This window comes from Apostichopus japonicus, chromosome 1, assembly GCF_037975245.1.
Source record: "Apostichopus japonicus isolate 1M-3 chromosome 1, ASM3797524v1, whole genome shotgun sequence".
NCBI classification, from domain to species: domain Eukaryota; kingdom Metazoa; phylum Echinodermata; class Holothuroidea; order Aspidochirotida; family Stichopodidae; genus Apostichopus; species Apostichopus japonicus.
In genome coordinates, this window is record NC_092561.1 from 14,815,026 (window position 1) to 14,841,334 (window position 26,309).

Sequence of the window (26,309 nt, forward strand, 5' to 3'; positions counted from 1 at the left end):
CAACCATGTCACACCTTGGCATTGAGATTTAATTGCATTAAATGTCAAAAAATTAACTTTGAACTTGTATGTAACTTCACACACAAAGGTCACCCGGAGGTCAACCAATTGACATTTTTGATCGGTGAGACCTAAATAGAGCATGACTGTAAAAATTCAAACATTTTTTCTTTGCCCATTTTCTCCCCCCATAATACTACTTTTTTAACATTAGCTGACCTTTTGTGACCTTGTATCACATGACCGTTAAGTTTGAAAATATTCCCCTATACCATTTGCAACTACTCCAAATATATCAACCTTGTCACACCTTGGAACTGTGAGTTATTGCATTAAATGTCTGAAAATTAACTTTGACCTCATATAACTTCCCACAAGAAGGTCACACAGGGGTCAACCTATTGACATTTATGATCAGAAGGTACCTTTAACATCTGAAAATAGCATCAAAACTGTAAAAAATCCACAAAACACGAAAAGGTCACCAGAGGTCAAATTGAGGTCAAGGGTCACCCAGATGCGGGTCGACAATTGGATTACATTGAAGCAACTCCCAACTCTAACGGACAATTTGTTCTCAAGTTATCGCAAAAATACTAGTTTTTTATCATTAATTGACCTTTGGTGACCTCGGATCACATGACCGTTAAGTTTGATAATATTCCCCTATACCATTTGCAACTACTCCAAAAATATCAACCTTGCCACACCTTGGAACTGGGAGTTATTGCATTAAATGTCTGAAAATTAACTTAGACCTCATATAACTTCGCACACGAAGGTCACACGGGGGTCAACCTATAGACATTTATGATCAGAAGCTACCTTTAACATCTGAAAATAGCATCGAAACTGTAAAAATCCACAAAACACTAAAAAGGTCACCAGAGGTCAAATTGAGGTCAAGGGTCACCCAGATGCGGGTCGACAATTGGATTTCATTGAAGCAACTCCCAACTCTAACGGACAATTTGTTCTCAAGTTATCGCAAAAATACTAGTTTTTTATCATTAATTGACCTTTGGTGACCTCGGATCACATGACCGTTAAGTTTGAAAATATTCCCCTATACCATTTGCAACTACTCCAAAAATATCAACCTTGTCACACCTTGGAACTGGGAGTTATTGCATTAAATGTCTGAAAATTAACTTTGACCTCATATAACTTCGCACACGAAGGTCACATGGGGGTCAACCTATAGACATTTATGATCAGAAGCTACCTTTAACATCTGAAAATAGCATCGAAACTGTAAAAATCCACAAAACACTAAAAAGGTCACCAGAGGTCAAATTGAGGTCAAGGGTCACCCAGATGCGGGTCGACAATTGGATTACATTGAAGCAACTCCCAACCCTAACGGACATATTGTTCTCAAGTTATCGCAAAAATACTAGTTTTTTATCATTAATTGACCTTTGGTGACCTCGGATCACATGACCGTTAAGTTTGAAAATATTCCCCTATACCATTTGCAACTTGTCTCAAAATATCAACTGTGTAACACCTTGGCACTGGGAGTTATTACACTAAATGTCTGAAAATTAACTTTGACCTCATATAACTTAACATACAAAGGTCACCTTGGGTCAACTTATTGACATTTTTGATTGATGAGACCTAAATTAGAGCATCAAACTATAAAAATTCAAACATTTTTTTCTTTGCCCATTTTCTACCGCCAAAATACTAGTTTTTTGACATTAATTGACCTTTGGTGACCTCGGATCACATGACCGTTAAGTTTGAAAATATTTCCCTATACCATTTGCAACTTGTCCAAAAATATCAACCATTTCACACCTTGGAACTGGGAGTTGTTGCATTAAATGTCTGAAAATTAACTTTGACCTCGTATAACTTCGCACACGAAGGTCACACGGGTGTCAACCAATTGACATTTTTGATCGGAAGGTACCTTTGATATCCAAATCTAGCATCAAAACCAAACATTTTCTTTTTTGCTCGTTTCCTCCCAAAATAAGCACATTTTTTCTAATGTGACCTTTGACCTTTTGACCTTGGTTTCAGATGTAGTTTAATCTCCTGATTCCAAAAAACAAAACGAAAAGTCTGTACAACCATCCTAACTCCGACCGAAAAACTTTGACCCCATATAACTTCGCACATAAAGGTCACACGGGGTCAACCCATTGACATTTATGATCAGAAGGTACCTTTGACATCTGAAAATAGCATCAAAACTGTAAAAATCCCCAAAAACACGTAAAGGTCACCAGAGGTCAAATTGAGGTCAAGGGTCACCCAGATGCGGGTCGACAATTGCATAACATAGGAGCAACTCCCAACCCTAACGGACATTTCGTTCTCAAGTTATCGCAAAAATACTAGTTTTTTATCATTCATTGACCTTTGGTGACCTCGGATCACATGACCGTTAAGTTTGAAAATGTTCCCCTAACCAGTTCACAACTTTTCCCAAAATATTAACCTTGTCGCACATTGGCACTGGGAGTTATTGCAGTTTTAATATGTTCGGTTTTTTTACCATAACTGACCTTTGGTGACCTTTGTGGGCACCAAAAACAATAGGGCACACCTTCTCCATATGGCGGATCTATAGTCCAAGTTTGGCCTCAATCCAACTTTCCCTTATTGAGATAGAGCGTACCCAAGAAAGTGTCACAGATGCACACACAGACACACACACACACACACGCACACGTACTTACAAGAGCTACCCTATGGAGTCAGTTACTTGAAACATATTTCAGGATACACATTATGCCCAGCATAGCCTTGTGAATCATCCCTAATGGAGACGACATGGCATTTCATATAGCGCCCTCGATTTGTTTAACCATGTATACTATCAACTGACTGTGCATCAACCTTACAGTGACATACCTGCAGTGACACTGTAGCGTTTGTAGGAGTCCATTCTTCAAAATGTAAGTACTTTCAAGATCTTGTTTACAATTGGGTCTTAGTAACGATAACTTCCTTAGATGATACACATTACATTGCTGTATGATTGTAGACCAGGTTAGTCTACATTAGTAACACTTTATAATATAGGCCTAGCCTATAATAGGCCTGATGTATTACTAGTGTGCTCAAGCCTAGGTTAGGCTAGGCCTAGTCTGCTACTTTAGCACAGCCGCAGTACTTACACATCATGTTAGCCCTTCATTTTTCTGACAGTTGCAACCTTCATGAGTATATGTTTGTATGACGGTTAGCAGTAAGTTAAATACTACTATTACTAGCTTGCAGCTAGATAAATTACTGAAGGCTACAGTAGATGTATGCCTAGGCCTAGGCCTAGGTTGTATATAGGCCTAGGATATGCCTACCCTAGAATTGCATGGATCTAGGCCTATGCCTAGTCCAGCCTTTCCTCTACTCTAGCTAAGCTTGATAGGTATTCTTGGTAGTGACTCATAATCTACAGAAGGCACAAGGTAACTCCTTGGGCTTTAATTGTAAATCTACTAAGATAGGCTTTTAAAGCATTGTGATGTAGCCTACTAAAACGGCCGTGGCTATTCTTACGACTAGTGGTAACAATTATTTATAAACTATTCTTACGACATCGGCGAATTCAAAGTAAATAAAGCAACTGCGCATGTAGTAGGGGTAACCCTAACTCTAACCCTCAATCCAAACCTAACCCTAACCGGAAATTATTGTTACTCCCGGTCATAAAAATAGTACTCCTAGTCGTAAAAATAGCAACTGCGCATGCGCAAAAGGGAATTATTGTTACAACTAGTCGTAAGAATAGCCACTTTGCACTAAAACTATAGTTTATAAGCCATTGGCAAAGGTGATAAGGGGTATAATAGTGTAACTGTTGTTAGCCGTAGGTCAGTTATGCATCTTACATGTCATACTGGTGTATGCACATGATGGTGTAAGGATCAGGAACAGTCAGCTATTAATGTGATGTGATTTAAGAGAATTCAGTTGAACAATAGTTCAATTCAAGCCTTTAGGCCTGTCATAGTTGTCCATTCTCCTAGGACTTTCAATTAAGTACAGCAGGCTATGCATAAGAGTAAGACCTTTGTTGCCAAGGCTGTAAGATCTACAAAGTTATAGAAAACAAATGGTGTTCCATTTGCCACTTGTCAGTACACTATAGCTTCATGTCCACTATATTTATTTTTCAAACAAACTAGCTATCTACATTTGCATTTTAATACAAAAATTCCAACTAAATTGGCAAAGGTCCTGAATCATTATATAATACAGTATAGGATTACCAAAACTTAATTGTTAGTTACCAACAGTGTTGGAATGTCTAATTCAGCTCTAAATACTGGTGGAAAGCACAACTATTTGTACAAGCAACATTGTAATATGATTGGAACATATAGATCACATCAGTATGATAAATGTATTTTGGTTTTATTCTTATGAGGATCTGTTAAAATGTTATCAGCCCAAGTACAATGAATATAGCAGAGCTGCTGGCGCTCTAATTTAGACAAGTTTGAAGGTAATCTAAGAGATGCGGGATATGGGGTTCTCGTCAGCATCTAGCTGACCAGCAGGCTTGTTGGGATTTCCTCTAGTGGTTACGAAGTGTGAGGACAGCTAACCACTATATGTTAAATACAACAGGTTAAACAAAGAATTTAAGACTCTGACTGGCTTTTTGATTCAGTATGTAACTATATAACCCGGCCACAATATTTAAGTAAATATGCAACGTGAGAAACTTGGCAAAGTACTCTTCAAATGAATGCACTGTTATACAATTATACTTAAACAGGTATCAATTTACACTTAATTGTGGGATAAAAGTTACAATTAACTAGGGAGTGTCAAGTGGCCACAAGACTAGTATATTGTGTACATTAATAAAATAAGAGATAGGCTTATCTGGCAGGGGGGTCTGTATCTTCCAGTAGCACTGTATTCCTATCAACTGTTTGATTTGTTGTTGCTGGCTAGAAACCTCTTGACCATGTGAATTTATCCAATAGAACGGTTTTATGTCCCAAAGTTATTAAATTAAAGGGTAGACACCCAATGACTGGTATCCACCATAAAGGATAAAAAGGGTCAATGAATGTCCAGCAGATAACAGCAAGTATAAAAAGGTACCGTGGGTGATAGCGATAAATGAAACAGCGATGACAGCTCTCCGTTCCATCAATTCCATTAGTGTGAATAGGCACAGTAATCAAGATGTAAATACAATTTACAAATAATTCCTCCAACATATAATTCCTCCAGAAAAGTTAAGATACCTTTTCATCAGACAAGTTTGACAGCTTAGTTTTTTAACCTCAAGAGTGCCCAGATTCTACTCATGCCCTGTTGACTGGCTCACAAGAAAACTGCAACTCTTCCTATAAGACTCCTGGAAGGGAGCTCCTAAACTACAGCATATAACCATGTGATCAACTTAACTTCTCTCATTGGCCCAACTACACCCACCAGTAGCAACACTATGAACCAATCAGGTTTAACCATCCAATACTACATTTGCATACAGACAAAGCAAACAGGCACAACTAAGAAAGTAACGTTTTCAAAGTCTAACAACTACTTATCAAGAGTAAAATGAACACAGCAGATGAAGGAGAGGAAGAAGCATAAATGAATCTATTTACAGTTAGTCACTACTAAAATACTTCAATAGTCCTACGCCTGTTTCCAATGTAACCTAACCTTATGTGTTATTGTTTAAGTACTCTCGTTAAAGTTTTCCCGTACCACCACAAAAGTGTGCCCAATCCAATGCAAACAAGGTAATATTTGCAACTGAAAAAAAAAATTATTAATTAAAACAAAACCAGACAGTGCCATTATCAAAACATAAATAGTTTCAGTCAAAGCTTGGTAATTTTTCTTATTTAGCTATGTTATTTCTACCTATAAGTTAACCTGTGAAAGGTTAGTGGGATAATTTTGTTGCTCATATCACAGGAAGAGATGGCCACGTCGGTTGATGAAGAAGCCTGTGGAAGAAGCCACAAATTATTGTGAGCTTGGGGTAGATAAAGCTGGATTTGATGTCCGCTACATAAATGATTTCATTGGTAAGTTATACTTGTCTTTCATAAATTGCTGTATTGACTATTCATCGCTTGTGACAAAAAACAAAAATATTAATGAAATTTGATATTTTTCAGAGGTAACTCTGGATACAACACATTCCTAGATGTTGGAATTTTGCCCATATTACTAAACTTCACTACCAACCTACAAGAGAAATGCTGCAGACTGTCCTGCTTCTAAATCCAAGAATGATGTAATCCTAGTTACCTTTGTCAAATGCACCTGAATGAGCTGAACAAATAATGTGACATGTGCATGAAGCAGGCCATATCATCTTGTGTAGCTACATGCACAAAACTAGTCAGCTAAACTTAGAACACAATCGATAGATTGGCATAGAGAACGAAGGGCATACCAACCTGCAATACATTTATTCAAGCAGATAAAAGTATGACTTCACAGAATTGAATGAATGGAAGTGGCTGTGTACACCAGCTCAGCATAGGTTCCATAGTTCCTGTTTCTTCCTACGAATTAATTTTCTTAGCTGTTTACACCAATTAATTGAAAAACACAATGGCAACTATGAACAATATGTAGGTACATACAACTTAAGAAGCTGTACCCCCCCCCCCTCGGTGCATACCAGTAGCCAGTATTTAAAAAGTCAAGTAACATTCAGCTTCTTGGTGAAACCAGCAAGCATGACTCTGACCTTACATTTTCAATCGCTTCAAGTTTGTAAAATGGCAAAACTTCAACAAGAAGTATGGTAGGAGCTGTCTAATATAGTATGTACAGTATGTGAACATTCCTCACAGATGATATAGCAAATAGAGATGTACTGGTTAATGGTTATGTAACATTACTTTCCTTCGTCACTACTTGCCTTTCGATGGTAGAGAGCTCATTGGAAAGAAATTGCTAACTCATATACTATTGTGGTCTTGAGCTTGAAGGCTTGCACAGTTCATAGAGATACTGTGTCTATACAGGTCTGTATGACAATGCTGCTTTTGAGGATGTCCATATACATGTTTATATTGTCATATTAACATAAACATACCATAGGCCTTCAGCTGCTATGATATGGTGGGCCATTGATCATCAGTGAAGACATTTTGCATATATTCAGGTGGCATACATATAAGTGAGTGTTCCATGTAGGAAATGCAAATCTATTGATCTACATTTAATTGAATTAACTGAAGTCAAGTACACCTCAGATTATATCCTATATATTGATATGTGATACATGTCATATCGTTTTTGCTTACATTGCAATGTAGTAAATGCCCAATACTGTAGCTTATAATGGAACACTTCAGATACCACTATCCACATAGATATAACCAAGGATTATCCCAAATATCAGAGAAGGAACAGAAATGTAGCGAAAAAGGAATCTTGAATCATATACCACATTTTTCAGCCAGTAAATGCTCCAAAATAAAATAAAAGCAGTACCTCGGTAATGCTAAATATATATGTCAGGAAGATTAATTTGCTTTCACTGCTCACATCTTTCAAAATTAGATAAGCAACATACAGCCTGAAATAAATTACCATCATGATCTAAATAGATGCAAGTGCATTAGCAATAATTGTTTTAAAGTTAATGTTGCTGGCAAATAATGATGCACTGTCCTTTACACTTTTATATTGACAGGTTATGGTGTTTTCACTACCAGGGACTTCAGCCAGAAAGAATTTTTGCTGGAGTAGCGGGGTGAACTAATTTCATCAGAAGAAGCAGTGAAAAGAGAAAAATCTTACCCACTTTCAAAGGGGAGTTTCCTTTACTTTTTTTAAGGACAAAGGTGTTCTGAAATGGTGAGTTTTTACACATAAGTATCTTAGCTTAAACTAAATATTGTAAATAAATTTACCAGGGTGCAGTGTCCTGCATTGAAACTTTGATAAATATTTCATGTGGCAGCTTGAAATCATTTGAATCAGTTTCTTTGCAATTCCATAATAACTAGCTGTTCATGGCAAGTCGAATAAAGGTGCTAGACTAGATCCTGATCAGATCCACTGATGTTATTAGACGATTATCCCTGCATGTGGTAATAAAATACACCGATCCTGACCCGTTCATACTTAGTTCATACTCTGATCCTCCTATACTTTACACTGTAGTAGTGTTGATGTAGTATGGAGCATTATGGAGGCTAGCAACTAACCTACAACTTAAAAAAAACTGTTCACTATTCAGAGATTTTGCTGTTGGGACAGCTTGTGTCGTATCACAAATGTCTATACAGTTACAAACACCAGTATTCGAAATTCTTAATTAGTCAGGACATTGTCAATATAAAATGGCTTGCAATTCACTAAAGGTTCCTCTATATTCACAGTCTTAAGGCTATGAAACACACATACCATTAACTATGTAGGCCTACCAGAATATGCAGCAAGCTATGACAACAAGGAAGGCTACTTCAACACACAGTTGATCCTGAAGGGTTAACACTACACACTTGATCTTGATATCAGGATAAAATCCTGGTCTCTGCCAGCATCAAAATAGGAGGATCAGGTCCGGATCTGAACTGCATTTACACTACAGCTGTGATCTCGATAGGCGCTGATCCTGACGTTGAGATCTAATCCGGATCTAGTGTTAAAGCACCCTGAACATTTTACTTGATTTTGCAACAAGTGACATTTTGCAGTACTGCACTTGATCCTCATTACCAACTGTAATGTCAAACCATGTGAATTTTGTTAGACTACAGTTCATTCCTGCATGTGCACTGGCCTGTACACAGCTGCCTAACCATTTATATAACCCTCTTAGTTTGTGATACATCTATTCTTGGTGCTGTCAGCTGAGGAATGTTATACTAACATAAATGTCTCTTCTTACATGCCTGTTTTTAAACTGTCTTTCACTTACCTTTTTATTTAGTGTGGATGCTACTGATAAGCATGGGAAAGGAAGGCTGGTCAATGATTACCACATAGCCCCAAACTGCAAAATGATCATTGTTTGCAAACTACACCAGTCCAAACCCTACCTATGTCTGTTTGCTACTAAAGACATCCCAGCTGAGACAGAACTGTGGTTTGACTATGGTGTAGCCAATCTACCATGGCGGAAAAAGGTAAAGATTTCCTCATTGCTAATAGCTATCCTCTTTTCAAATAAAGTAAAATGAATTCTTCTTATCTCATTAAGAGAACAAAATGTGTGGCCACATGCAGCAACTTGCAATGACACGTTGTAAATAAGTTTGTATTACTGATATTATTATGCCTGTTTTAGGTTACAGTAATGCAAACAAATGCAGTTAATAGCATATTTTAGCCAAGTGGAGCATCAACTAAGCCCAACGCATGCTGTTCCTATGCACTTGTCTATCATAAAGTCTGATTATGGACAGGAACGTACTTATTACAATGGTCCATAAATTCAAATAATTTCTTTCAGTGCTCATAAATACTATGTATACAAACACAAGATCCCAGTGATGTTCTTTTTACGCAAAATTTTGACTAATCCATACACTAAGAGCAAACTTAAAAATATGAAAGCCATTTCTTTTTTTCATATGTTGCAGACCAAGAAAAGAGTCCAAGAGGCCCTTAGGAAATGACCAAAAGGAAAAGTCTTCAGGACACTTCCTTTCCTCTTAAATTGTGAAATGTTTTCAACTCACCTGCTAGCTGTTGTTTCATTGAAGAAACAAATAAATAAATAAATAAATGGTTACAGGCATGAACAAACAAAGACTTGTACAGTTACAAGCATGAAAATTCATTATGCTGATGATATATATATACATGCTTGAAACTTTGTACCTCAACGGCTACGTTGGTAAATGAGAGCCCCATATGGTTTGCAAATAATGGGAATTATTGGTTGGTTGAGGGGGGGGGGGGGTATCAGGACTGGTAACAAATTCACCAAGTCTACCATTAACATTTACAACACCATACTCTCAATGTGGGGAGTGTGGACATAATATTTTGTTTGGATGTAACTGGTTAAAGGAAGAATATTAATAATTCCTGACAATTTGCTTTTCAGCCACTGGAAGGAAAAGAAAAAATGACAGTACCATTGCATCACAGCCTTGATGAACTTTCTTTCTGTGGTTTTAAAAAGGTTGGTCATTACTGATATTTCTTTGGCCAAAGATAATTTTTTCCATTAATAAAGCTTATCTGCAGTGGAAAGATGGTCTGAAATAAAGTTAAATTTTTTGAGGTCAAAGTAATGCCAGGATTTAGAGAATGCTATTAAATTCCATGCCTCTACTATGATTCTTCTCCACAAACTTCAAAAGAGAAACCATTGTGTAGTGTTTCTCTGGTATATGGTTAAAGTCCTCAAATAAACTGTGATATTAGAAATGTCAGCTCCATGCTTCTTTCCTTTAGTTCTCAGGAAACCTACGATAATGGAGTAATATGTTTGTGTGATGATATGGTTAGTCCTCAGATAACCGTTTTTGAAGAAATAATTCTGGTGTTTCTTTGGTTTGGCTGTCCTCAAGAAACTGTGATTTACAGAAATTCATAATTTTCCTGTTTTTCATAATAACTTAATTTTCATAACAATCCTACAGACAAACTATGAACAAAGAAAAAGATCATTGCAGTGTCCAGGAAAAAAAAATTATGAATGAAAAATGCCATTTCAGTTTTCCTCTGGTATGTAGCATTCTCAGATACAGCCTGTGGCCCTGAGGAAAACTGCTCAGTAAAAATGTATGATTATCATGGTTTGCCATTTTTGTGTGATGAAATGTATTTAAAAGAATCACTATTTTGCAGTCTATGTATCTGTGGTAATGTTGTCCTCAGGAAAATTGAAAAGAGAAAATACATTATATCCATGTTTCTCTCAGAAGGTTATCCTCAGACCAGTTGCTGTGAATGAGCTGCGTTGTTACAGAGCTTCTGTGATGTGGTAGACCTCAGGAAACTATTTGTTAGTAGAAATACCTCATTACAGAACTCTGCTGATTTGGTAGTACTCAGGACAACTGCTATGGAGAAATACTATATGCCATTGTACTGTGATATAACTGTGATATAAGAAAAAATATCATGGAAATTCTTGTGTGCTGATATATAGTCATCCAGTTTACTTGATTTAAAGAAAACCCTTTGTGCAATATTTTGCTGACATGGTGGTTCTCAAGAAAACTGTGATATCAGAAAGGTCATGAAAACACCAATTCCTTTAGTGAGAATTATTTGTATCATCCTGTATCAATCTTCATGGGACCTTTACTATTGCATTAATGTCTATCTGAATGTTTCAACAGCATGAGTGTCTCTAAGATATGTTTTAGTAAACTTATTATTATGAACTTATGTATAAACCCCCTTCATATAAAAGAGGAATGCAACTACATTGATTTTGCTGTTCTGTTACAGTTGATTTCTGAACCCCAACCTGACGAAGTGACTAGTAATTCTGGAGAGCAGTCTGAAGTGGTATGTATAAGCCATTACATAATAATTTAGCCATGCAGTTTTACCATAGTTCAAGCTTGACCCAATGAGTCAAAATATGTACAGTATTGTCTCTGATGATAAAATGCCAATAGTGCTACTCACACTTGTTCCCTATGGAGACAATATAGACACTGTATACAGTATCCACAAGGAATACACTTGTACATATCTAAAAATGATGACCAATTGGGGATCACAAAAATGCCTCAAGTATTAGTGTTAACTGGAGGTTTGCTATTGTTCTAAAGTCTACTTTAATGTGTCACCTGTATTCATGTTTCTTAGAAAATTTCCAGTAATTGATAAACTGTACCAGAATCTTAAAAACCCCCTTCACATAAAAGAGGAATGCAACTACATTGATTTTGCTGTTCTGTTACAGTTGATTTCTGAACCCGAACCTGACGAAGTGACTAGTAATTCTGGAGAGCAGTCTGAAGTGGTATGTATAGGCCATTACATAATAATTTAGCCATGCAGTTTAACCATAGTTCAAAATAGCTTTAAATCAACTAAGTGAACAAAGGAAACTCTCCATCAAGTGATACATTTAGTGAAATCAAAATGGTTCAACACAGAAGTTGCCTGGTGTTACGCTAATGAATAAGTTTTATCCGTTGATTATCTGGATGAATTCATTGGTATTTTCTTGTCAAAAGTAGGTGTTATTAAGCCTTTTTTTAGTAATTGTTTTGGAATTGTACTGCCCAGGCCTACTCATGATGAAGACACATCTTCCTTATGAACACAGTATACCTACACACAAACCAGTATTGTCTCCACAAGGCAAGGCATGTACATGTGTATTTAATCACAAGTCATCATTTTTGTAGCAATGTTCATCCCTTCAGCAGCATCGTCAGTGAGTGTTCAGGAAACAATTCTGATGCATTTCTAGTGTCAGCTTGACCCAATGAGTCAAAATATGTATTGTCTCTGATGATAAAATGCCAATAGTGCTACACACACTTGTTCCCTATGGAGACAATATAGACACTGTATACAGTATCCACAAGGAATACACTTGTACATATCTAAAAATGATGACCAATTGGGGATCACAAAAATTCCTCAAGTATTTGTGTTAATTGGAGGTTTGCTATTGTTCTAAAGTCTACTTTAATGTGTCACCTGTATTCATGTTTCTTAGAAAATTTCCAGTAATTGATAAACTGTACCAGAATCTTAAAAACCCCCTTCACATAAAAGAGGAATGCAACTACATTGATTTTGCTGTTCTGTTACAGTTGATTTCTGAACCCGAACCTGACGAAGTGACTAGTAATTCTGGAGAGCAGTCTGAAGTGGTATGTATTAGCCATTACATAATAATATAGCCATGCAGTTTTACCATAGATCTAAAAAGCTTTAAATCAACTAAGTGAACAAAGGAAACTCTCCATCAAATGATATACATTCGGGAAATCAAAATGGTTCAACATTGGTTGCCAAGTGTTTCACGAATGAATAAGTTTTTTTATATGACTATATGAATGAAATCATTGGTATTTTCTTGTCAAAAGTAGGTGTTATTAAGCCTTTCTTAGTAATGGTTTTGGAATTGTGCTGTCCAGGCCTACACATGATAAAAAAAAACATCTTCCCTATTAGCATAATATACCAACACACAAACCAGTATTGTCTCCACAAGGCAAGGCATGTGCATGTGCATTAAATCACAAGTCATCATATTTGTAGGAATGTACATCCCTTCAGCAGCATCGTCAGTGAGTGTTCAGGAAACAATTCTGATGCATTTCTAGTGTCAGCTTGACCCAATGAGTCAAAATATGTATTGTCTCTGATGATAAAATGCCAATAGTGCTACACACACTTGTTCCCTATGGAGACAATATAGACACTGTATACAGTATCCACAAGGAATACACTTGTACATATCTAAAAATGATGACCAATTGGGGATCACAAAAATTCCTCAAGTATTTGTGTTAATTGGAGGTTTGCTATTGTTCTAAAGTCTACTTTAATGTGTCACCTGTATTCATGTTTCTTAGAAAATTTCCAGTAATTGATAAACTGTACCAGAATCTTAAAAACCCCCTTCACATAAAAGAGGAATGCAACTACATTGATTTTGCTGTTCTGTTACAGTTGATTTCTGAACCCGAACCTCACGAAGTGACTAGTAATTCTGGAGAGCAGTCTGAAGTGGTATGTATAGGCCATTACATAATAATTTAGCCATGCAGTTTAACCATAGTTCAAAATAGCTTTAAATCAACTAAGTGAACAAAGGAAACTCTCCATCAAGTGATACATTTAGTGAAATCAAAATGGTTCAACACACAAGTTGCCTGGTGTTACGCTAATGAATAAGTTTTATCCGTTGATTATCTGGATGAATTCATTGGTATTTTCTTGTCAAAAGTAGGTGTTATTAAGCCTTTTTTTAGTAATTGTTTTGGAATTGTACTGCCCAGGCCTACTCATGATGAAGACACATCTTCCTTATGAACACAGTATACCTACACACAAACCAGTATTGTCTCCACAAGGCAAGGCATGTACATGTGTATTTAATCACAAGTCATCATTTTTGTAGCAATGTTCATCCCTTCAGCAGCATCGTTAGTGAGTGTTCAGGAAACAATTCTGATGCATTTCTAGTGTCAGCTTGACCCAATGAGTCAAAATATGTATTGTCTCTGATGATAAAATGCCAATTGTGCTACACACACTTGTTCCCTATGGAGACAATATAGACACTGTATACAGTATCCACAAGGAATACACTTGTACATATCTAAAAATGATGACCAATTGGGGATCACAAAAATTCCTCAAGTATTTGTGTTAATTGGAGGTTTGCTATTGTTCTAAAGTCTACTTTAATGTGTCACCTGTATTCATGTTTCTTAGAAAATTTCCAGTAATTGATAAACTGTACCAGAATCTTAAAAACCCCCTTCACATAAAAGAGGAATGCAACTACATTGATTTTGCTGTTCTGTTACAGTTGATTTCTGAACCCGAACCTGACGAAGTGACTAGTAATTCTGGAGAGCAGTCTGAAGTGGTATGTATTAGCCATTACATAATAATATAGCCATGCAGTTTTACCATAGATCTAAAAAGCTTTAAATCAACTAAGTGAACAAAGGAAACTCTCCATCAAATGATATACATTCGGGAAATCAAAATGGTTCAACATTGGTTGCCAAGTGTTTCACGAATGAATAAGTTTTTTTTATATGACTATATGAATGAAATCATTGGTATTTTCTTGTCAAAAGTAGGTGTTATTAAGCCTTTCTTAGTAATGGTTTTGGAATTGTGCTGTCCAGGCCTACACATGATAAAAAAAAACATCTTCCCTATTAGCATAATATACCAACACACAAACCAGTATTGTCTCCACAAGGCAAGGAATGTGCATGTGCATTAAATCACAAGTCATCATATTTGTAGGAATGTACATCCCTTCAGCAGCATCGTCAGTGAGTGTTCAGGAAACAATTCTGATGCATTTCTAGTGTCAGCTTGACCCAATGAGTCAAAATATGTATTGTCTCTGATGATAAAATGCCAATAGTGCTACACACACTTGTTCCCTATGGAGACAATATAGACACTGTATACAGTATCCGCAAGGAATACACTTGTACATATCTAAAAATGATGACCAATTGGGGATCACAAAAATTCCTCAAGTATTTGTGTTAATTGGAGGTTTGCTATTGTTCTAAAGTCTACTTTAATGTGTCACCTGTATTCATGTTTCTTAGAAAATTTCCAGTAATTGATAAACTGTACCAGAATCTTAAAAACCCCCTTCACATAAAAGAGGAATGCAACTACATTGATTTTGCTGTTCTGTTACAGTTGATTTCTGAACCCGAACCTGACGAAGTGACTAGTAATTCTGGAGAGCAGTCTGAAGTGGTATGTATTAGCCATTACATAATAATATAGCCATGCAGTTTAACCATAGTTCAAAATAGCTTTAAATCAACTAAGTGAACAAAGGAAACTCTCCATCAAGTGATACATTTAGTGAAATCAAAATGGTTCACCACTAGTTGCCTGGTGTTACGCTAATGAATAAGTTTTATCTGTTGATTATTTGGATGAATTCATTGGTATTTTCTTGTCCAAGGTAGGTGTTAATAAGCCTTTTTTAGTACTTGTTTTGGAATTGTACTGCCCAGGCCTACACATGATAAAAAAAACATCTTCCCTATTAGCATAATATACCAACACACGAACCAGTATTGTCTCCACAAGGCAAGGCACAGTGCATGTGCATTAAATCACAAGTAATCACAAATCATTTTTAGTACTTGTTTTGGAATTGTACTGCCCAGGCCTACTCATGATGAAGACACATCTTCCTTATGAACACAGTATACCTACACACAAACCAGTATTGTCTCCACAAGGCAAGGCATGTACAGTACATGTGTATTTAATCACAAGTCATCATTTTTGTAGCAATGTTCATCCCTTCAGCAGCATCGTCAGTGAGTGTTCAGGAAACAATTCTGATGCATTTCTAGTGTCAGCTTGACCCATTGAGTCAAAATATGTATTGTCTCTGATGATAAAATGCCAATAGTGCTACACACACTTGTTCCCTATGGAGACAATATAGACACTGTATACAGTATCCACAAGGAATACACTTGTACATATCTAAAAATGATGACCAATTGGGGATCACAAAAATTCCTCAAGTATTTGTGTTAACTGGAGGTTTGCTATTGTTCTAAAGTCTACTTTAATGTTTCACCTGTATTCATGTTTCTTAGAAAATTTCCAGTAATTGATAAACTGTACCAGAATCTTAAAAACCCCCTTCACATAAAAGAGGAATGCAACTACATTGATTTTGCTGTTCTGTTACAGTTGGTTTCTGAACCCCAACCTGACAAAGTGACTAGTAATTCTGGAGAGCAGTCTGAAGTGGTATGTATAAGCCATTACATAATAATTTAGCCATGCAGTTTTACCATAGTTCAAAGGAGCTTTTAATCAACTAAGTGAACAAAGGAAACTCTCCATCAAATGATATACATTCGGGAAATCAAAATGGTTCAACATTGGTTGCCAAGTGTTTCACGAATGAATAAGTTTTTTTTATATGACTATATGAATGAAATCATTGGTACTTTCTTGTCAAAAGTAGGTGTTATTAAGCCTTTCTTAGTAATGGTTTTGGAATTGTGCTGTCCAGGCCTACACATGATAAAAAAACATGTTCCCTATTAACATAATATACCAACACACAAACCAGTATTGTCTCCACAAGGCATGTGCATATGCATTAAATCACAAGTCATCATATTTGTAGGAATGTTCATCCCTTCAGCAGCATCGTCAGTGAATGTTCAGGAAACAATTCTGATGCATTTCTGGTCCCATCTTGACCCAATGAGTCAAAATATGTATTGTCTCTGATGATAAAATGCCAATAGTGCTACACACACTTGTTCCCTATGGAGACAATATAGACACTGTATACAGTATCCACAAGGAATACACTTGTACATATCTAAAATGATGACCAATTGGGGATCACAAAAATTCCTCAAGTATTAGTGTTAACTGGAGGTTTGCTATTGTTCTAAAGTCTACTTTAATGTGTCACCTGTATTCATGTTTCTTAGAAAATTTCCAGTAATTGATAAACTGTACCAGAATCTTAAAAACCCCCTTCACATAAAAGAGGAATGCAACTACATTGATTTTGCTGTTCTGTTACAGTTGATTTCTGAACCCGAACCTGACGAAGTGACTAGTAATTCTGGAGAGCAGTCTGAAGTGGTATGTATAGGCCATTACATAATAATTTAGCCATGCAGTTTTACCATAGTTCAAAATAGCTTTAAATCAACTAAGTGAACAAAGGAAACTCTCCATCAAGTGATACATTTAGTGAAATCAAAATGGTTCAACACACAAGTTGCCTGGTGTTACGCTAATGAATAAGTTTTATCCGTTGATTATCTGGATGAATTCATTGGTATTTTCTTGTCAAAAGTAGGTGTTATTAAGCCTTTCTTTGTAACCGTTTTGGAATTGTGCTGTACAGGCCTACACATGATGAAGACACATCTTCTCTATGAACACAGTATACCTACACACAAACCAGTATTGTCTCCACAAGGCAAGGCATGTACATGTGTATTAAATCACAAGTCATCATATTTGGAGCAATGTTCATCCCTTCAGCAGCATCGTCAGTGAGTGTTCAGGAAACAATTCTGATGCATTTCTAGTGTCAGCTTGACCCAATGAGTCAAAATATGTATTGTCTCTGATGATAAAATGCCAATAGTGCTACACACACTTGTTCCCTATGGAGACAATATAGACACTGTATACAGTATCCACAAGGAATACACTTGTACATATCTAAAAATGATGACCAATTGGGGATCACAAAAATTCCTCAAGTATTAGTGTTAATTGGAGGTTTGCTATTGTTCTAAAGTCACCTTTAATGTGTCACCTGTATTCATGTTTCTTAGAAAATTTCCAGTAATTGATAAACTGTACCAGAATCTTAAAAACCCCCTTCACATAAAAGAGGAATGCAACTACATTGATTTTGCTGTTCTGTTACAGTTGATTTCTGAACCCGAACCTGACGAAGTGACTAGTAATTCTGGAGAGCAGTCTGAAGTGGTACGTATAAGCCATTACATAATAATTTAGCCATGCAGTTTTACCATAGTTCAAAATAGCTTTAAATCAACTAAGTGAACAAAGGAAACTCTCCATCAAATGATATACATTCGGGAAATCAAAATGGTTCAACATTGGTTGCCAAGTGTTTCGCGAATGAATAAGTTTTTTTATATGACTATATGAATGAAATCATTGGTATTTTCTTGTCAAAAGTAGGTGTTATTAAGCCTTTCTTAGTAATGGTTTTGGAATTGTGCTGTCCAGGCCTACACATGATAAAAAAAAAACATCTTCCCTATTAGCATAATATACCAACACACAAACCAGTATTGTCTCCACAAGGCAAGGCATGTGCATGTGCATTAAATCACAAGTCATCATATTTGTAGCAATGTTCATCCCTTCAGCAGCATCGTCAGTGAGTGTTCAGGAAACAATTCTGATGCATTTCTAGTGTCAGCTTGACCCAATGAGTCAAAATATGTATTGTCTCTGATGATAAAATGCCAATAGTGCTACACACACTTGTTCCCTATGGAGACAATATATACACTGTATACAGTATCCACAAGGAATACACTTGTACATATCTAAAAATGATGACCAATTGGGGATCACAATAATGCCTCAAGTATTTGTGTTAATTGGAGGTTTGCTATTGTTCTAAAGTCTACTTTAATGTGTCACCTGTATTCATGTTTCTTAGAAAATTTCCAGTAATTGATAAACTGTACCAGAATCTTAAAAACCCCCTTCACATAAAAGAGGAATGCAACTACATTGATTTTGCTGTTCTGTTACAGTTGGTTTCTGAACCCGAACCTGACGAAGTGACTAGTAATTCTGGAGAGCAGTCTGAAGTGGTACGTATAAGCCATTACATAATAATTTAGCCATGCAGTTTTACCATAGATCTAAAAAGCTTTAAATCAACTAAGTGAACAAAGGAAACTCTCCATCAATGTAATTCAGATAGCAGTGCAGAAGAGTACCCTTGGATTATCATTCTTTCTGATACTGGCATATCAAATTATATTGCAGTGGCAGGCTAGTAAATTGTTTTTATATTAATTGTTACTATTTGGCAGATCCAGAAAATGCCAATTACTAAAAGGAAATAAGGAATGCTCATATTTCTAAACATAAGTGCATGATACTTTTAAAACTATACACTATTATCATGCACAGTACTTGCATGTTTTATCCAAAGACTTGTCTATTTAATCCTACATAATATGTAGTTTGTTTACACTGGCTTGTTACTTCTAACATTTAACTTTAATACAGTCTATTGTACTACACAAACTGGTCATATTCATTCAAATTTGCACCCAATGGAACTTCAAATGTAATGAGGTGCAGTGCCTTCCTTCTGTGTCAGTCCTGTTTGTCACAGTTATGGCAAATGTCAGTTCAAAGTTCAAGTGGTGAGTTGTACAACTTATGTCCATGGGTGGCGATCATGGGGGGGACGGGGGGACATGTCCCCCCCAATATTTTAGGTGGGGGGATATGGTATCTAATATCCCCCCCAATATTTGGTGGCATAGTTTTTTTCAAGCATTTGTTTTGTATTTTTTTATGATATCGCTAGTAATTTCAAAATAGGAAATGCTTAGATGCAACTTACAAGGCCTGGGAAGTGCCATTTCCATTGATCTGGGAGGCATTTTCGGCCAAAATTTTCTTTTGCGCTTCGCGCCAACTTATGGTGGCGCTACGCTTAGAAAGTCTGGGTACAAGCTTTGCCCCTCCCTTGGCAAATTCCTAGCAAGGCGCCTGTCTAACCGTGTCACAATTTGTTACTATATGACCGAAAGTAGTTTTCACTTTTTTTTTTTATTGAAATGAATAGCTAGACGGACCGCATCCGTAATGAAATTTGGTTTGACTCTTGTGTATGAGTGTCAGTACGTACAATCATATATATGATCCACATCGATATGGATTCACTGGGTTTCCATTTGCTCTGTTTCCTACAAGATTTCTAACCGCAGGTGCGTAGCCAAGGGAGGGGGGGGCGAAGGGTGGAAACTGCCCCTCCCCCTCAAGCATATTTTTTGGGTATTTTCTATGATATCTAAGTTTGATAGTAGCCGTTACAAGAGGTTTTAATATTTGTACACCAATAATTTAACTGTGTCTGAATTTTCGAAAATTCCTTGACCAACATTCTTCATCATATTTCCCTCTACTCGTTCAATTTTGACCGGTCTGTTAGGGGTTGAGGTTTTTTTTCTATATTATTTTTATCAACATTATGGATATGTTTTGAAGTGAATTTATTATTCAAATTCTGAACAAATAATGGGCTTAATACCTTGAAAAGTGGGGCTGACGGGTATTGTGGGGCGTTACGTAGAATTACCTACAAAAGCAATGATCCACAGGAGATGCAATGAGGTCGAACATGATGTGTGACTGGTGACAATCTTGAAAAAAGGTTATGAATGAAAAAAAACTTGGTTCTCAGGCAAAAGTGTACATTTGGTTGGCCATTTTCAAGCCCGAGAAGTGCCATTTCCGGTGATCTGGGGGGCTATCAAAACCAGAATTTTTCTTGTACGCTGCGCGCCAACCAATGGTGGCGCTCCGCTTTGATAGTAATTCGCCTGCACCCAAGCAAATGTCCCCCCCAATATTTGAAACAGATCGCCGCCCCTGCTTATGTCCACAGACTGATCCTTAATAGAACTTAAGAATTCTTGGTGTGTAAAACATATTGTGCATTGAATTTCTATGTTTCTAATCCTAAACAGATCCCTGCAAGAAAGCTAAAGGTAAAACGTCCAAGACTTTGTGGACAAAACAGGAGAACCAGGCTGTGTGGAAACACCTTGGAACTTACATACGGGCCTCAGAAGTGCCTGGGAAGGATGCTTGTGAAGAGTGCATCAGATTAGCGGAAGGGAACTTACAAAATAGATCATGGAGGCAAATTAAATTTAAATGCTACAACATGATCAACAAAGTGAAAAAGCAAACACAAAATGAAACATAAATCTTACTTCTAAACACGATATCTCAAGAAGGGAAGCTAGGATCAATCTCATATTTGATAAGTAGGTGTATCACATTGAGTAAAAGAAGCCTATTGTTTGTAGAGGTCCAGGTCATTTGAGGTCATTTGAGGGGTCAAATTGTGAAAACTTTGTAAACACGTTATCTCAAGTAGGAAAGCTTGTATTAATCTTGTATTTCGTGTGAAGGAGTACCACATTAAGTAGAGGAAGTGAATGTTTATATGGAGGTTATTTTGGGTCAAAATGTGCAAACCTTGTATGCACGATACCTCAAGAAGGGAAGCTTGGACCAATCTCATATCTAGTATACAGTTGCGACACATTCATTACAAGCATATTTGTTTTTATGGAGGTCAAAGGTCATTTGGAGTCACCAGAGGCCAAATTGTAGGGGTACTCAAAAGTTGTTGGGGGGGGGGGTGGGAAGGGATCGCACCCATTATTCCTCCCTGGCCATATCTGCTACTGTGTTACTTAATTGGGTACACTGTATAACCATACAGTGCCTAGAGTATACTAGTGGAGCCCTAATGTAACAGGAGCCACCCTATCTTCGTTGTATTTTTCAAGATGTAATATTTTTATTTGTTTTCCTTAGGATGTAATGTCTATGTAAGTATTTTTGTAATCACTTCTTTGGTGAATTTTGCGTTTTGGCGAGTAGATGTTTAGTAATGGTTGCCAAATAGCGAGTAAATTTAGAAACATTTGTCGAGACCTGAAAACCTTCAAAACATTATTTCTTATGGTAGAAATCACGATACTTTTTATAGGCTACACGGTATATTGATTTTCCATATGGAGTACAAGAATCCAATGCTTGTGAGGTCAAATCTCATTTGAGGTCAACAGAGGTCAAACTCTGAAAAGCCTTTTACATGATATCTAACAATGGGAATGATTATATTTCACATACTTGGTGTGTGGATGTATCACATTAGGTACAAGACCCCTATTGTTTTGGTGGAGGTGTGTATTGCCACGTACAGTGGAATGAACTGTGTTTACCATGCCATAGTGTAGTTGTAAATCAACAAAGTGGTTCGGGCCATTACATTGTAACAGCTATTTCTGGTTCACAAGCAGAAGTCTAGTGCAATGAAGCCAGCAAAACCTCATTGTATTTCTTATTCTGCTTGGATATGGACCTGCATATTCTGATTTTGAAACCTTATTACTGAAAGTTATCTAGTGTACTAAAACAAGCAAATGTCATATACACTGTAGTGGAAAGACAGCTTGTAATTAGATTAGCCCTTTCAGTACGCCTACTGTAAGTTGCATAATATGCCAATTTCATGCAAGATATGCTCACCAAACAATGCCAAAATATGTTTAGGCACTCCAAATTAAATTATCTCAATACAGACCATATTAGTTGGCACTGAGACCTCTTTAGTGTATAAACTGTAACTCTTAAATTTACTTGTATGTGAATGAAAGTGTGTACATGTCCTTAACGTGTTTCTTACAATAGGGGAATCAACTTGCAAACCATCTGTTATGTTGTTTGCAAATATCAGTGACTACCCACAAATGTATGAATAGAAAGTTCTTAATATAGTCAGCGCAGTCTGATTTGTGACCACAAGTGTCACATCCCCAGTTCACATTTTTCCAGAATTACACATTTCTGTTAGACTTACCAATATATGATAATGCATCTAAACTTGGATTGCTTGAGTTCAACAGAGTTAGTATCACTTTGATCTATACAGTACTAAGAATTTCAAACTTAACAAGCTGTCATTTTCAGTTTGCCTTTTTGTACCTTTCAAACCTTTCAAACTTGTCAGTGAGAAAGATCATATGAATGTTCCGTGATTTTATGACTGAATTCTGAAATAAGCTGATGGTTACAAAATGTTAGATATTTTTTTAAATTTGATATATAAAATGTAGTGATTTACATTGTAACAGTCTTCAATGAAATATTTTGTATTACATAAAAACCTTGATATTCAATGGGTACAAAATAATTTTATTTGAGTAAAATTTTGCATTATTTGAAAACATTTTTTTTGTAACAAATTAGACTAATAAAGTACTATTGTTTATTGAAGCTATGGTAAATATGAATTACTGAATAGAATTTTTGCTCTGTGAATGAATTTTAATACTGTTATGAATTGACAATTATTAACTTTTAAAAAGTAACCTTATTGGAATTATGTCCTCTATGAATCACGCATTGGATTTATCCATATATGATTTGCTGCTCTTTAAAGTAATCATCATAGCTACTCATAAACTGTATCCACAACATTTGTACATTTCATTGCAACAGGTGTTTTGTGTGTTATTAGAATTGGGATATACTTGGTATATTTTCTGCTTTAAGCTTCTGTATACATAGGTCAACATCTGTTGTCCAGTGTATGTTCATAATGTGTTTGGTATTGCTGAATTCTTCCCTTGGTTAAATATCTCTTTTCTCCCCTGTGTATCTTCATGTCACCATTATAATTCATGCTTACAGAATCCAATCATGGAGTACTGTAATACACAACATATTTCATAACATGTAGGTTATGTTTGGTTCAAGAAAATAACTTCAGACTGGCTAAAAATTTGTTACATTGTTTGGTTCTTACTTCGAATGAAATTAAATCAGCCACTTCTCAAAAATACCATTAAATCAGAATCCAGACTGCTAAATCACTTACGTAAACATGTTAGTTCAAACAAGTGAAGTACTTCTGGCCTAGTTAAGGACATCAAAACCTGCACTTGCATCATGATTGCATTTGCAGAAACTGATACACTACAGAATAGAGCATTATGAAATTGTTGAATTGATTGTATCATTTTAAAGATATTAAATACTATGAATTGCAGTTCAAACTGAAATATGTGATAAGCTTGTTTCACATAGAGGTATTTGCAAATCAAAATGTATTCACATAATCAAAGTTGAACTTGTTACCATTACTGTTAATGGCTAAACTTACTGCCAACCAGAGTTGTTTCATTCTGTACAGCCAATTTCATTGTAATTAAATGTCACCAATTTGGAAAAATAAATTAGAATTGTGGTGATTTATATAAAATATTGTTCCTTATAAAATGTTCTTCCTTGAAGTTATTTCCTGATCATTTGAGATTCAAACTGAAATATGTGATAAGCTTGTTTCACATAGAGGTATTTGCAAGTCAAAATGTATTCACATAATCAAAGTTGAACTTGTTACCATTACTGTTAATGGCTAAACTTACTGCCAACCAGAGTTGTTTCATTCTGTACAGCCAATTTCATTGTAATTAAATGTCACCAATATGGAAAAATAAATTAGAATTGTGGTGATTTATATAAAATATTGTTCCTTAAATAATGTTCTTCCTTGAAGTTATTTCCTGATCATTTGAGATTCACAGAATAAATTGGAAAAGAAACATCATGAAAGCAATATTTGTGTATATTTGAGTTTGGTACCAAATGAAATGCATTCAAATTTTTATTGTAAGGAACTTTCAATAAAGTACTGTAGGTACAATCCTTGAAGTAGCTTTCAAAACACGATCATGTTATCATACATAAGGATATTTAGATGAAAAGAATTGTTAGATCTGTAATGAAAATCAGGCATGACTATAAAATATATTGGGAGAAATATCCATAACTGTTTCAATTAGTTGATTGACCTCCCGTCTTCATAAGCTGTATATCACCAAAGCTGCTGGGGCTACGGCATGGCCCAGAGTGGTGGCCTGTTAGTTGATCTCTCATGTATATTTTTTTAATTAAATATGTACCTTTGTCCTGACCCTGGGTATATTTGTATGTTCTCTAGACTGGTATGAAAATACTGGAATGCAAGGTCAAATACCAAACAGTGACAGAGCTTAAGAAAGACAAACCAACTGACAGGCCCAGACAAGGGGATTAGAAGTGTTGGAAAACTAGCACAATCTGATATGGTCACCTATGAACCTCCTTTTGATATGGCTCTCATGACCTAGCAGGAGTCAAAAAAGTTCATATTCAGTGTTGCTGTGTCCTGGCAAGAAATTTGGTAAATGAATTGATTGTTTCAAATGTTAAACTCAAACAAAGAATTGTCAGCCAGATACAAAAACAAACATTTAAAATTCATATTGGTGAAGTATTACACTTCCAAGTAAGCTCACCAAACGTGTCTCCATAAGGAAAGTTAAATTGAGGGCACTGTTCAATAACAATGGATTTAGAAATTTTCCAGCTGATACACAGATACACACTGATACACTCAAAGTCTCCATTAGGTTTGCCTACTGGAGACATTTTTTCAAATGCTTGTAACTAATGTCATTTCCAATATTTTAGCATCCCATAGGACTCAAAATGGTCAAGTACATCAAATATACATATTAATTACCTAAATATGCAAATTTCTTGTAAAACTGGCTTGATTATTGTCACTTTCCTTGTGGAGACGGCCAAAATGACTCCACAGGGAAATGTGTCTCCACAAGGCTATGTTAGGACACCTAACCGTCTCCATAAGGTAGCTGTTGTGAGAACACACACACACACACCCACACACGCACACACGCCATCACCATCGCATTGATTCCTTCTGCCTTCGGCAAGGAATAAAATGGCTTTGGTAAAGCGTTACGTACTAGAATATTTAAAAAAGTTCTGAGGGGTCTAAGCGATCTGTGATGTGCCGAGAGTTCAATATTTAGAGGTTAAAAATAAATACTCCGGAAAATGTAGACATGTTTGACATTATGCGGTTATGAATTATTTTTATTTCGGATTGGTCATTCTACAAATGTCAAAGAAACGTAACTAGGCCTGATCGAAGTCATAACAGGGTGATAAACAAAATCAAGTATTGTACATTAATTATAAAGAACGTTAATATGCTAAGCAACACACACACCTTTAGCGTTAAGTTGAAAATGTTATGTCTTAAGAGTGAATCTACAATTATTAAGAAAAAACGAAATAAGACAATGTATATATATATCTATCTATCTATCTATCTATATCTATATCTATATCTATATATATATATATATATATATATATATATATATATATATATATATATATATATGTATATATATATATATATATATATAGGTATAAATAATGTACACTCGTACAAAGTTTGCGCTATTACTCGAGTTTCATGCTTCTTCGCTAGAAGAAGCATATATATATATATATATATATATATATATATATATATA

General features: G+C 35.9%; 1 protein-coding gene across 8 annotated transcripts; it reads left to right on the forward strand.

Moving 5' to 3' along the window:
- Positions 1 to 704: 704 nt before the first annotated feature.
- On the forward strand, positions 705 to 26,093 carry LOC139968635 (uncharacterized). Of its 8 annotated transcripts, XM_071972842.1 has the most exons (8): positions 760 to 2,915; positions 5,908 to 6,020; positions 7,649 to 9,089; positions 10,016 to 10,093; positions 11,374 to 11,433; positions 18,043 to 18,102; positions 18,909 to 18,968; positions 20,865 to 26,093. In XM_071972842.1, exons 3-8 carry the CDS (start codon positions 8,838 to 8,840, stop codon positions 21,006 to 21,008), a joined length of 654 nt encoding a protein of 217 aa, XP_071828943.1. In that variant the 5' UTR covers positions 760 to 2,915; positions 5,908 to 6,020; positions 7,649 to 8,837; the 3' UTR covers positions 21,009 to 26,093. The 8 variants fall into 8 exon arrangements, 7 of the variants coding, with proteins under 7 accessions (XP_071828978.1, XP_071828953.1, XP_071828968.1 ...); XM_071972877.1 differs by having other exon boundaries at positions 705 to 7,812; positions 8,894 to 9,089; XM_071972832.1 differs by having other exon boundaries at positions 754 to 6,020.
- The last annotated feature ends 216 nt before the right edge of the window (positions 26,094 to 26,309 follow it).

Coding starts and splice junctions, on each gene's coding strand:
- LOC139968635 (XM_071972832.1), top strand. CDS start 8,838: ATGTCTCTTCTTACATGCCTGTTTTTAAACTGTCTTTCACTTACCTTT. Junction 11,434..18,042: donor CTGGAGAGCAGTCTGAAGTG/GTATGTATAAGC, acceptor GTTCTGTTACAG/TTGATTTCTGAACCCGAACC. Junction 18,969..20,864: donor CTGGAGAGCAGTCTGAAGTG/GTACGTATAAGC, acceptor AATCCTAAACAG/ATCCCTGCAAGAAAGCTAAA.